Consider the following 14,246-nt stretch of genomic DNA (forward strand, 5'->3'; position numbering starts at 1 on the left):
ACCATTTCAAAGCAAGCAGAATACATCAGGATACTATAGTCAGCTTCTCCTAAAACTGAGGACGTTCGCTTCTATAACCACAATACGTTATCGTGCCTGCCCAAATTAACACTGATTCCCTAATAGCATCCAATACCCAGTCTACAGCACCATCTTCTCAAATGTCTCCAGAATGTTAGTTATAGATACCTGTGTTTGGATCAGAATCTAATCAACAATCACACTTTACATTTAGTTGTTATGTCCCTAGTCATGTTTAATTTAGAAGAATTCCCTATCATTCATTTTTCCCATAACATTGAATTAATTAATTTTTTTTTTTTTTTGAGACAGAGTTTCGCTCTTGTTGCCCAGGCTGGAGTGCAATGGCATGATCTCAGCTCACTGCAACTTCTGCCTCCTGTGTTCAAGTGATTCTCCTGCTTCAGCCTCCTGAGTAGGTGGGACTACAGGTGTGTGCCACCACGCCCGGCTAATTTTGTATTTTTAGTAGAGACAGGGTTTCTCCATGTTGGTCAGGCTGGTCTCGAACTCCCAACCTCAGGTGATCCGCCCGCCTTGGCCTCCCAAACTGCTGGTTTTCTTATTGAATGACCTTCAGTCTGGATTTCCCTGATTGTTTCTTAAACTGCATTTTTAGTATATTTGGCTTAGAGAGACAAATGTTTATTTTAGGAATAATGTTTGGAAGCTAGGCCTCCAAATTATCATTACTCTATAGACAGCTGAGATTAGATGCAAATAGCTACATATTAATTAATTTAATACAGGTACTGATTAATCTAGACTATTCTAATGATAAATTTAGTTTCTGTTCAACACATAAATGCTTTTAAAACCACATTGCTAGAATTGCTGGTACTCTCATTTCTGTGACATGACAGAGAATTAAACATAGGCATTTCCTATGCAGAAACAAAAGCTAATTCACTAGGAAGACAAATGAATTTTGCGCATTTTAATGTGTTTAACCTTCTAGAGCAATAAAAAGGGACACAAAAGAAATGACTGCAGAGAACATGGAGCCATACTGGTGTAAGCAGGCAAACAAAAGAGAGCTGTTCTCAAAACAGAGATGACTGTGAAGAAGAATGAAAAACAGATGGAAAAGTGCCTGAAACTTTAGAAGAAAATACATAAAGTCATAGAAAGTTATTATTTGGGCCAGACTTGGTGGCTCACGCCTGTAATCCTAGCACTTTGGGAGGCTGACGCAGGCAGGTCACTTGAGGTCAGGAGTTGGAGAACAGCCTGGCCAACATGGTGAAACCCTGTCTCTCCAAAAATAAAAAAATTAGCCAGGTATGGTGGCGCACTCCTGTAACCCCAGCTACTTGGGAGGCTGAGGCACGAGAATCTCTCGAACCTGGGAGGCAGAGATTGCAGTGAGCCAAGATCGCGCCACTGCACTCCAGCCTGGGTGACAGAGTGAGACTCCATCTCAAAAAAAAAAAATTAAAAAAAGTTATTATTTGTATTTTAGAAAAAGCCATTTGGCCATTCATTCTAATTGTATCCAAACCTATTAAAACTTAACTTTCTTTTTTTTTTTTGAGACGGAGTCTCGCACTTTTGCCCAGGCTGGAGTGCAGTGGCATGATCTCAGCTCACTGCAAGCTCCACCTCCCAGGTTCACACCATTGTCCTGCCTCAGCCTCCCGAGTAGCTGGGACTACAGGTGCCCGCCGCCATGCCCGGCTAATTTTTTTGTATTTTTAGTAGAGGCAGGGTTTCACCGTGTTAGCCAGGATGGTCTCGATCTCCTGATCTCGTGATCCACCCGCCTCGGCCTCCCAAAGTGCTGGAATTACAGGCGTGAGCCACCACGTCCAGCCCAAAACTTAACTTTCTTTAGCAGAAATAATTTAAAACAGAAAGAATTTAAAGGCAGTGGGAGTGAAGCTGTCTTGCCCATGTTTCAGTGGTGTTTCCCTACATTTCGCTTTCTGGGCTGGACATGTGTATCAGGACAGGAAGGGAGGACTGGTGCTTGGTGGAGGAGATGATCCAGTAACTCAGCTGCTGCCTCATATTTAAAGGGGAAGGAGAATGACTGAGAACCTGGAGAAAAGACTGTCCCGTTAAAGCAACCACTTGATCCAGACAAACGTTTCAGTTTCAGAGAAAGAGGCAAATCTATGAAGCAAGGGGGTCATAATAAGGTTGAGTTAGGGTTTCTGGTGAAAAATTGACCCATATGTGTTCATCCTTTTTCCTTTGTGCAACTCTTTAAAAGGACAGTTAGGAATTAACCTGCATGGATCCAGGGACAGGGACAGAAGATAGCAGCGGAGGAGACGTGTTAATGAATTTTTGGAGGACAGGCACATTGAGGCGTTCTACCCAACTCAGCGAAGCAGAGAAACCTAATCCATGTTCCAATGAGGTGGGTAACAGAAGTGAGTCAGTGCAGCCCCCAGAAGCCAGCGGAGGCTTACCCTTGAAGCAATTCGAGAGACTGAGTGAGATGGAGGGCACAAAATGGGGACAGTGGCCCGAAGTCTCCATCTGGAGTCGGAATTCCAAGTTCCCTTCCCTAGCTCCACCGCACAAGAGAGCAGAGGTCGTTCTCTGAAAAAACTGGGCTGGACAAACACTGAGTGGGTCCACTAGGCTCAGTGCAATGTAGGCAAGGTACTGAGTGGGCAAGGGCGGGTACTTCCGCATCTGGAACCCAGCAGTCAGATGTGTACTCCTCCCCTGGCGGTCCCCTCCCCAGATGCCTACTCAGCTGGGCAGGAGAACTGAGGATTCTTCTCAGGAGAAAATGATGGGTCCCAAAGAAACAGATTCCAGTACTGAGGACTCCAAAAGAGGGCTCAGGAAAGAACCGGTAGGACTGGTTTTGCAAGGTACAGGTCACAAAGACCCCACTGATAAAATGAGATGTGGTAAAGAAGCCGGCCAAAACCCATCAAAATCAAGATGGCAATGAAAGCGACCTCTGGTTGTCCTCACTGCTCATTATACACTAATTATAATGCATTACCATACTACAAGACACTCCCACCGGCGCCACGACAGTTTACAAACACCAAGCCAACACCTGGAAGTTCCTCTATATGCTCTGAAAGGGGGAGAACCCTCAGTTCTGGGAATTCCCTGCCTTTCTCCTAGAAAACTCATGAATAATCCACCCCACGTTTAGCATCTAATCAAGAAATAATCGTAAGTTTACTTGGTCAAGCAGCCCATGCCACTCCTCTGCCTGTGGAGCTGTCATTCTTTTATTCCTTTACTTTCTTAATAAACTTGCTTTTACTTTACTCTGTCAGCTTGCTCTTGAATTCCTTCTGTGCAAAGCCAAGAACCCACAGGGCCTTCCAGGCTGAACCCCAATTTTGGAGTTCACCCTGTAACTAAAGGAACTAAGGATCTCTCTAAAATGGTGTCTTTGGAAGAGGCAGGGCTCATCACTGGTGAGAGCAGAGGAGGAGGTGCATTTCTAACACAAAGAACGGGGTCACTATCTTTGCCTGAGTTTCAGGAAGCAGAGGGAGACCTGACCTCCTGGAGATGTCCTGAGGAGGGTGGAACACACAAAGGTACAGGACAAAGGTGCAGGTTCCAAAAGGGTCTTGTGAGAACAGAATGCCAGAGGACAGCCTCTCTAAGCAGAAAGTGATTGCTGTTCCCACAGTCATGCTGCTGGTGAGTTCATTCCTTGGCCTGTCCATGTATCCATTTGCCCATCCACCCATCTGTTCACCTGTTCTTACATCCAGCCATCAGTGACAGAGTGGCAAGTCATGTGCTATGTGCAGGGAGAGGTGCAGTGAGTAACAGAGCCGTGAGCCTCATTCTGTCAGAGTTTCTAAATAGCTGGACTAAAAATGGCATATCCCATCAGATGTTAATTATTTTGTAAAATTAGATGTTTTAAAAATTAGGCGATAAAGATTTTTTTAATGTCAAGCATGTAATGGAAAGCACTAAAGGTATTAGGAAGAAAGTACACCTGCCACTCACGGCAACCATCCTTAATAATTTTCTTGAGTTTTTTTCTGTATACATTTAAATATATATAATATGTAATCAATCACAGCATTACATTGCTATGAAACTTATCCAAACATGGTCGTACCTTGCCAGAATCCTGTATCATTTTGACATTTTCAGAACCAAATTTATCCGAGTACAGTTTAAGGAGTCTCTGAGAAATTTCCGACAGCGGTGTGAGTTTGGGTTCCTTGTAAATATACTCCTTTCCATCTTCATCTTCAAAGAATCCCTGTGACATAAAGCACAATTAGAGCTATCCCTGAATGTAAGCCCAAGGTTTACCACCTAGGAAGGGTTCTTTTGTTACAAGGGGGAAAAAAAAGGAATGAGTCTAAAGATCCTACTTAAACGGGTTTTCTGAATGAGAAAGGAAATGGTAATAACATGAAGTCTAGGTGCAAAGATAAAGAAAAAACACAAAGTTGCAAACTTATTCAAGAATGCAGTCATTAAGTGTTGAGTGAAATGAGAGATTTTGGATACAAGACTGTGCAGTCCCAGGGAAGTCTAATGGGTGTCAAGCCTGTTTCACTTTCCCAAGAAGCAGAACTCACTAGAAAATGATAAGCAGCCCGTGACAGGCAGGCTCGGAAGTGGACATGCCTCCCTTCTCCTGACGGCTCCCATGTACACAGGATTTTATGGCATGAACTGAAGCGTTTCGGGGTCTGGAGTAGGTTTAGTAAAAGTTATGTAAAGCTTGTATAAATTGTATTTTGCTTTACCGATGAGAAAAAAATATTAAAGACCTGTAGCTCAATATCAGAAAATATTTTCATCTCACCAGTCATCATCTGTTTTAGCACCAATCATGTTTGACTACAAGGCTTAGAATTGCATGGGAAGTGAAAAAGGTTGAAAATTAAAAAGTCCAACTGGGGTTAATGTTTAAAAGAAAATTTTTAAAAGTTTCTCATCTAAATTAAGAGAGAACAAATGGTGCACAAAACAGTAAAAAAAAAAAAAAAAATGCAGGCTAGCATGAAACAAAAAACATCCACATCAAACTAGGAGTTTAGATGCAGTAATTTCACTATATTACTTGCTTTTTAGGCATTTACTGTAATTACCTCCACATCTGTTTCACTGTCTGTAAACTGGTATTGCTATAAAGTTATAAAAGACAATAACAGAATAAATTGAAGGTTATATAATGCTCATAGAAAACCACACGCCCTAAATACATGTATTATAATTTATACCATTTAATAATGTTAGAGACTTGAAGGTTAAGATTTAAGTTAAATTTAGATAAATCCTTTTCTATAGGGTTTCTGAAATACTGTAATTGTAAATATACTTGTGGAGATATGATATTACAAAAGATAAAGATGCACAGGCACAAAGGACACCAGAAAGTCTTAATTTTGGTTTACAACATGCAATATAGATGTATAAGAAAACAGGTGATTTATTTCTGTAAATGGAATAAAATGTTAATTTTTTTGGAGTTTGTAATGACTAGACAGATACACATACAGACTTGGAAAGGAAACTTGCAAACCACATTGAAGTACCAAAGATGTTGCTAAGAATGTCTTATGGAGGAAGAACTTACCGCTGCCTTAAGAAAGTAATAAAGAAAAGACAGGAAGAAAGAAAAAAAGCAGAAAGTTTACTACTGAGGAAGGTAAGAATCATACTAAATATGACAAATTCATCAAATTAGCATTTGCAGAAAACAGAGAATTTATAAGATATAACTTTATTATAGTTTTTTTTTTTTTTCTTAAAGGACTTAGGACACTGCAGAACGGACAGGAGGCTCACCTGCCCGAAGAAGGCTACCCGGAAGTAGGTCCCCAGCAGCCTGCGGCCTGAGTGCATGACCTCGGTCACTTTGCTGTAGGCCCGGTGCAGCGTGTCATACAGATGGGCCAGCCTCTGGAAAGCAGAACAAAGCCCATTTCTTCCCATGTGCAAACAGGAGAATCGATTTTAAAATAACAAATGTGATAATGGAGGTGAAAGTCCTCGAACTTGAATGAAAATACACTCACGCACATTCTGGCTGCCCTGCTTGTAGTGATCATTAATGAATGGTAACGCTTCCTACCCAAAGGCCAGCCCACATGTGAGGACCCATCACATTTCCACATTATAGTAAGCAAACTCTGTTTTCAAGTTAAGGTGCGATGTCAGAGATGGTTCCCCAACGTGATTCTTGGCCTTTGCTTTTCCTGCTCCATTTGATATGCCTAGAGAAACTGGATGAACTCCCAAGGCCAGGATGGGCGGAAGGGACACCATCTTTCCACGCAGGTGGAGTAAGGAAGAGTTCTGAGAAAGGGGACACCTGGTGATCACAAAACTCTGTTCATGGCAGCCTTTCAAAAGTGGAGTGCCAGGTGGTTACCCTGTACTTTGAGATGTGGGGGTCTCCACAGAGGCGGGGCCCAGGTCTGGGTGATACCCGATGACTATTTGGCGATGATGACTGGCCACCACCTTCAGCGTCACGTGGAGGGTCAGAGACTCCCCTGCTCATCACCGGCCTGTGACCTGCTTCCTCTCTTGCATATGCGCAGGTCTGGCTATATGTCACAGCGTCATGCTCTCAAATAGGAAAAAAACAAAAAGGCACTCCCATACCTCAAAATCCCTCCGCTTCTCATAAATGGGGATGATGAGTTTGTAGATGTCGGCGATGAGCTCATAGCGCTCGGCTTTCCAGAGTCCATCTGCGCACTGCTCAAGGAGCTCCATCAGCACGTCCTGATTAAAGAGGAGGGCCAGCAGCAAGAGAAGGGCGTTAGGGGGAATGCGACATGGCACCCCTTGCAGAATGCTAAATGCTAAGACTGCCAGAAGGAACTTTTCACGACAGACACTTATAACGTTCTTTTTTAGGGAGCCATTTCTTCATCACCGCAGTTTTTTTTAGGGAGGCATTTTTTCAATCATGGTCACAAGCAAAAATGAAAAAGGATCACCCTGCACAACTGCGTAATACATGGAAAAACTGACACTGATACCATCACAGGGGCTCTCAATTTTTGTTCCTAGTCATCTTAATAAATACCATCTAGCAATTTTTCTTTTCTGAGGAACAATGACAATGCTAAGACATGGAGCGTTACTAAGCATGACTTTAACACAAATTAGAGTGATTTAGTGATGGAGTGTGGTGGGCACCGTGCCTGCTTCACCTTGGAAATTTCTACCAATTGAAGTTTGGGTAGTTACTCTGCTTCCACTAAAGCACTTGAACTTTGGAGGAAGTTAACACTATCCATGGCTCAAGAACTGTGGCCTGGTGCACACATACGTTTATTGCAGCACTATTTGCAATAGCAAAGACTTGGAATCAACCCAAATGTCCATCAGTGACAGACTGGATTAAGAAAATGTGGCACATATACACCATGGAATACTATGCAGCCATAAAAAGGGATGAGTTCGTGTCCTTTGTAGGGACATGGATGCAGCTGGAAACCATCATTCTCAGCAAACTATCACAAGAACAGAAAACCAAATACTGCATGTTCTCACTCATAGGTGGGAATTGAACAACGAGATCACTTGGACATGGGAAGGGGAACATCACACACCGGGGCCTATTGTGGGGATAGAGGAGGGGGGAGGGATGGCATTGGGAGTTATACCTGATGTAAATGACAAGTTGATAGGTGCTGACAAGTTGATGGGTGCAGCACACCAACATGGCACATGTGTACATATGTAACAAACCTGCATGTTGTGCACATGTACCCTAGAACTTAAAGCATAAAAAAAAAAAAAAAAAAAAAGAATTGTGGCCTGGACTTACACTAATCAGCACAAATCTATTTCCTGGCCACAGGCATTGCTTCATCATGGGTGGACATGTGACCTAAGCAGGCCAATCAGGGTGAATTTTAGGACCCCAGCTTGGAATTTGAAGAAATGCTCCCACCAGACTGTAGCTTGGCTAAGCTGGCATTCCTCTCATGGCCATGGAAGGGGGCCTGTCTGCCTTATTAGCAGAGTGAAGGGCCTCCCTTCTGCTGCCCAGCAAAGTGATCGTGTCATGAATAACTCTGTTAAAGGTTTGGACTGATTGATGTTAATCTCTCCGTGGCATTTCCTAGTGGGATCCAATACTTGACCTCTAATGTTTAAGCCCATTTTAGAGGGGTTTCATTAATGATGCTGAATTAATTTTAATTTGTTGATTTGTTATATATAGCTTTGGTAAAGTGTCTATTCAAATTTTTTGCTCATTTTTCTACTGGATTGCTTATTTTATTATTGAATTTTGAGAGTTCTTTATATACTGTGGATAAAAGTCCTTTACCAGATATGTGATTTGTAACTATTTCTCCCAATCTGTGGTTTGTCTCTAGGTTTTTTTTTTTTAATTTAAAATTTATTTTAGCTTTTTTTGAGACTGGGTCTTGCTCTGTTGCCTAGGCTGGGGTACAGCAGCATGATCTTGGCTCACTGTAACCTCTGCCTCCCCAGTAGCTGAGATTACAGGTGTGCACCACCACGCCCAACTAATTTTTTGTATTTTTAGTAGAGATGGGGTTTTGCCATGCTGGCAAGCCTGTTCTTGAACTCCTGCCCTCATGTGATTAGCCTCGGCCTCCCAAAGTGCTGGGATTACAGGCGTGTGCCATAGTGCCCAGCCTATGTCTAGGTCTTCTTAACAGTGTCCGCTAAAGAGCCAAGGTTTTTAATTTTACAAAGTTTGATGTATCGAGTTTTTACTTTCTGGATTGTGCTTTATATGTTATAGTTAAATATTTATCTAACCTAGGTTCACAAAGATTTTCTCTTATGTTTTCTTCCAGAAGTCTTATAGTTTTACATTTTACATTTTAGACTATGATCCATTTGGGGTTATTTTCTAATGAAGTGTCAAGGTTCTTTTGTGCATATGTATATCCAATTGTTTCAATACCATCTGATGAGAGACTATGCTTTCTCTTGGATTGCCTTTGAACCTCTGTCAAAAATCAACTGATAACAAGTGTGTGGGTCCATTTCTGGACTGTTTTGTTCTATTGATATATGTCTCCATCCTTGTGCCAAATCACAGGATATTTTTAATGCTACTGTAAATAGCACTGTTTTAAAATTTTCTTGATCATTTTAAAGGAAAGTGCTTTTTGGAATAAGATTAAATATCATCCAGCTTATTTGTTTCTCAAAATTATATTAAATAATCATGAACTATATAGTAAAACCATAGTATAAGAACGAAGATTAATTTTTGTGTATGAATCTTGTATCCTGTGATCTTGCTAAATTGACTTAACAGTTTTAGTAGCTTATTCTCCAAGTTCTTTGGGATCTTCTCCTTATAACTATGTCTTATGTGAATATGAAAAGATTTATTTCTTTTTCTTGCCTTACTACACTGGCTAGAACCTCCAGCATGATATTGAATAGTCAGTAAAGCAGGTATTATGGTCTTGTTCCCAATTTTAGGGCAAAGCAGTCAGTCTTTCACAATTAAATATGATGCTAGCTACAGGTTTTTTGTAGACAGTCTTTTTGTTTTCAGGCTAAGGAAGTTCCTTCTATTCCTAGTTATCTTTTTTTTTATTATGAATAGATGTTGAAGGTTGTCAAATACTCTTTATGCATCTACTGACAAAATCATATGGTTTTTCCTATTTATTCTGTTGATATGATGAATTAATTTGATTAGCTTTTCAATGCAGAGCCAACTATGCACTCCCAGAATAAACCCTACGTGGTCATGATGCATTTATGTATTGCTAGATTCAATTTACATATATATATATATATATATATTTTTTTTTGAGACAGAGTTCCACTCTTGTTGCCTAGGCTGGAGTGCAACGGTGCAATCTCGGCTCACTGCAACCTCTGCCTCCCCGGTTCAAGCGATTCTCCTGCCTCAGCCTCCCAAGTAGCTGGGATTACAGGCATGCACCACCATGCCTGGCTACTTTTTTGTATTTTTAGTAGAGATAGCGTTTCTCCATGTTGGTCAGGCTGGTCTTGAATTCCTGACCTCAGGTGATCCACCCACCTCAGCTTCCCAAAGTGCTGAGATTACAGGCGTGAGCCACCACGCCCAGCCTTCAATTTACTAATATTTTATTAAGGGTCTTATGGTTGCTTTTGAAAATATGTATATCCTTCACAAAATTGTAAATGAAGGGCAAGGCCTGTGTTTTTCATTACCAGCCCTAATGTTTCACTACAGGACTAGTGCCTACAAAGTTTACAGATTCAAGGTAAATACACATTTTTAAAGCAGTTGTGAATCAATTTACCAGAAAACGCTATCTAAGCAAGACCATTTACCTCCCATGTCATATTTATAGCACACGAGTCATAAAAGTGTCATTTGTGTCACCAAACTCTGTACCGGTGCTTATTAAAAGGTCCATCAGTTTTCTCCTGCTTTTATTGCAGGTCTCATAAATCCAGATACATGTAGTAACCACCATAGCAGCAAAAGACACGAATAAATCAGAAACGGTTTTCACACTCTTTTCCTTTGTAGCTGTATTATAAAGATGTACTTTTTTTTTTTTTTTTGAGACAAAAGTCTCATTCTGTTGCCCAGACTGGAGTGCAGTGGTGTAATCTTGGCTCACTGCAACCTCCGCCTCCCGGATTCAAGTGATTCTCCTGCCTCAGCCTCCCAAGTAGCTGGGATTACAGGCGTGTGCCACCACATCCAGCTAATTTTTGTATTTTTAGTACAGACCAGGTTTCATCGTGTTGGCCAGGCTGGTCTCGAACTGCTAACCTCAAGTGATCCACCCACCTTGGCCTCCCAAAATGTTGGGACTACAGGCGTGAGCCACTACGCCTGGTCAGATGTATGCCATTCTTAGTTTTGTCTCAAATCTTTTCCAATGGAAAATCTATCCGTACTAACCATAACAAATTTTTATGATTCTTTTCATGCTTCTCTGATTATAAAAAGCTAGATAAAAGCATAAAAATTATCAATAAACATTATCAATATATGTATTTCTTCATATTTGTAAAACCAGGGAATGTATTACAGGTCTAACCTAAATTGGTGTTTGTGAAGATCACATAAAACTTTACCAATCAAAATGGTCTGAAAACTGCAAATTCTGCATGTTAATTCACAGGCTAATAAGCCTGTTCTATTACAATCATCACTTTCTTTCCTTTTTTGAGAAGGTCTTGCTCTATTGCCCAGGCTGGAGTCCAGTGGCACAATGATCATGGTTCACTGCAGCCTTGACCTCCCAGGCTCAAGTGATCCTCCGGCCTCAGCCTCCTGGGTAGCTGGGACTACAGGTGCATGCCACCATGCCCAGCTAAGTTTGTTTTAAACTTTTTTTTTTGTAGAGACAGGGTCTCCCTATGTTTCCCAGGCTGGTTTCAAACTCCTGGGCTCAAGCAATCCTCCAGTCTCTGCCTCCCAAAGTGTTGGGAGTACAGGTGTGAGCTACTGTGCCCGGCCACTATCATCACTTTCTACTTTGTATTAATTTTTTTAAAAAACCTTAGGCCAGGCACAGTGGCTCACGCCTATAATCCCAGCACTTTGGGAAGGCAAGGTGGGTGGATTGCTTGAGCTCAGGAGTTCAAGACAAGCCTCAGCAACATAGTGAAACCCCATCTCTATAAAAAATACAAAAAAAATTAGCTGGGTGTGGTAGTGCATGCCTGTAGTCCCAGGTACTTGGGAGGCTGAGGTGGGAGAATGACTTCAGCCCAGGAGGAGGAGGTTGCAGTGAACCGAGATCGCACCACTGCAGTCCAGCCTGGGTGACAGTCAGATCCTGTCTCAAACTAAACTAAACTAAACTAAACTAAACTAAACTAAACTAAACTAAACTAAAATACTTTAATTTTTACTAGGCTATATAATCTATGTAATCCCACAGTGTCTCATACACATTGGGTAGTCAGTATCCATTGGATGAGTGAGTCAATGTGTACTTTTCTTAGTAATATTAATGATATTTGCTAGATAATAATAGCTATCCTTGTCTGTAAGGAAATATGCTAAGATCCCCTTTACCAAAGCCTTGCATTTCTGGCATATCTTAGGTCAAAGACACTGCCAGTGTGTATTTATTATCTTTACTCTCAGCGGTGTTGTGGGACTGCAGTAGAGATGGAAGAATTCTAAGAGGACCTAATTTCCCATGGGGAAGACACATTGTATAACAAGGCATCCTTCTGATAACGAAACCATCAAGGGCATGGAACTTTTCCCATTTTAAAACTATCCTTAGGTTTACTTACAGACTAATCATTTGGCCCCTTTGGTTCTCATCATTGGGCCTTTTCAAAGAGAAATGTAAAGTTATTTTGTTTGTTTTTGTTTTTTGGTTTTTGAGATGGAGTCTCACTCTGTCGCCCAGGCTGGAGTACAGTGGCACGATCTTGGCTCACTGCAAGCTCCGCCTCCTGGGTTCACGCCATTCTCCTGTCTCAGCCTCCTGAGTAGCTGGGACTACAGATGCCCACCAGCCTGGCTAATTTTTTTGTATTTTTAGTAGAGACGGGGTTTCACCATGTTAGCCAGGATGGTCTTGATCTCCTGACCTCGTGATCCGCCTGCCTTTAACTCCCAAAGTGCTGGGATTACAGGTGTAAGCCAGCCAAGAAATGTAAAGTTTTTGTGGAAAACTATAACCATGTAACTTACTAGTTACTATAACTAGTAAGCCATGGTCCTCACACTAGATGTAAATCTACAATGACACCCTGTCCATTGTGAATCAGATCGGAGATGTAAAGTCTTAACTCCTCGCCATACCAGTTATAGCATAATAAGAATCTGAATCAATTTTAATGCAATCTCATTAAAAATGAAAACGTATTCTCAAAGAGTTACCAAAGTTATGACTATGCACCCTTACCACCACATCATTGACTCATCCATCTAGTGTATCATTTGTTCAAATATTTTACCAAGCATCTACTACATGCAAGGCACACTGCTTGACACTGGGGTTGTAACACAAATCTATATAAATATGATTAAGTTTCTATAATTTATAAAAATTACTCAACAGATTTTTTTCCAAATATGAAGGGCAGGTTTTGGATGGTCTGTTAGGCTATGTGTCATGAATGAAATTTGCTTCCTGAAAGACACACACGGTCATCCTCAGAGCAGCCAGAACTGACACACTAGAGGCTCAAGACCATCAACCAGAAGAGACGTGATATACATGGCAAGACACGGAGGACAGAGGAAAACCCAATGAATTCAAATACATGCCCAAACTGCAAGTCGCAGGGGCAGGCACTCTGACTTGAGAGCAGTGGGTACTGATTCATTTAATGAGTAGTCAGTGAGTCCCTGGGTGGTAGTGAGGAGGTCAGGTGAAGAAAGATCAGTCAGTTGAAGATCAACACTCCTTGTCTCTTAGACCCCGGAGTCTCATATGGGAGCTAGGTCCAGGAAGAGATGGTAAAAGATGGCGGTGAGTGTACTGATAATGAAATGTGCAGGGAGGCAGGAAGGAGCAGCATCTGTCCAGCTGGGACAGGGGAGGGAAGGCGAGGCATGGAAAGCTGAGGAGAGTGATGACCGGCTGGGTCTGAAAAGAGCATCGGGATAGTCAGGTGAAAGTGAAAGTCAGGAGTGGGAATAAGAAGGAAAAGAGAGGCGACAGCCCAGGTTGCAGGAAAACAGCCCAAGCAAAGGCAAGAGGGTGAAGGCAGCACAGCACGGGAGGATTTACGTGAAGTTTGAGGGCCTGGAATCTAAAATCTCAGAGTGGTAAGAAATGAGGCTGTGGAGGTGGGAAGGGGTATGTTCACTGAACTGGCACACTCGGAGCTTTCTCAGTCAAACATAAACAATCAAATGTAGATAATTTTATGAGACATAAAAACATATGTAGACATACATCAACTATCGTAACAGACAATAAGGTATTATATAAGGAAGATCTTATTATTTGGTTTTAAAATGATGGTCTGTGTATCCAAGCAAGATATCTGTATACAGCAGCCTTTCAGGTATATTTTAAGTAGCCCTAGATTTAGTCAGTTATTAAATATATGTCAAACAATTTATAGGTGGTCTCCTGAGTCAAATGTTTTAACTGATAGACTAAGATTTGGGTTTTTTCTGTTTTATTTTTTTTTTGAGACAGGTCTTACATGTAAAACCCTTTACCTTCTGCCATGATTGTAAGTTTCCTGAGGCCTCCTAGCCATGCTTCCTGTACAGCCTGCAGAACTGTGAGTCAATTAAACCTCTTTTCCTTATAAATTACCCATTCTCAGGTAGTTCTTTTTTTTTTTTTTTTTTTTTTTTGAGGGGGTTTTTT

At 41.4% G+C, this 14,246-nt stretch overlaps 1 protein-coding gene across 7 annotated transcripts in view; it reads right to left on the reverse strand.

The window, feature by feature from the left end:
* The window catches only part of DOCK9 (dedicator of cytokinesis 9), a 299,448-nt gene that overhangs the window by 12,248 nt on the left and 272,954 nt on the right, over window positions 1–14,246 (reverse strand). For 4 of the 7 annotated variants that reach the window (XM_025364043.1, XM_025364040.1, XM_025364041.1 and 1 more), the window contains 5 exons: window positions 6,595–6,717; window positions 5,773–5,886; window positions 5,561–5,566; window positions 5,073–5,108; window positions 4,085–4,231 (listed from right to left, as the gene is read on the reverse strand). In XM_025364043.1, the coding sequence (XP_025219828.1) occupies window positions 4,085–4,231; window positions 5,073–5,108; window positions 5,561–5,566; window positions 5,773–5,886; window positions 6,595–6,717 (426 nt within the window). The remainder of the gene's footprint in view (window positions 1–4,084; window positions 4,232–5,072; window positions 5,109–5,560; window positions 5,567–5,772; window positions 5,887–6,594; window positions 6,718–14,246) is intronic. The other 3 variants (XM_025364042.1, XM_025364038.1, XM_025364039.1) reach the window with 1 other exon arrangement.

The sequence above is a fragment of the Theropithecus gelada genome, chromosome 17, assembly GCF_003255815.1.
Source record: "Theropithecus gelada isolate Dixy chromosome 17, Tgel_1.0, whole genome shotgun sequence".
Taxonomy (NCBI): Eukaryota; Metazoa; Chordata; class Mammalia; order Primates; family Cercopithecidae; genus Theropithecus; species Theropithecus gelada.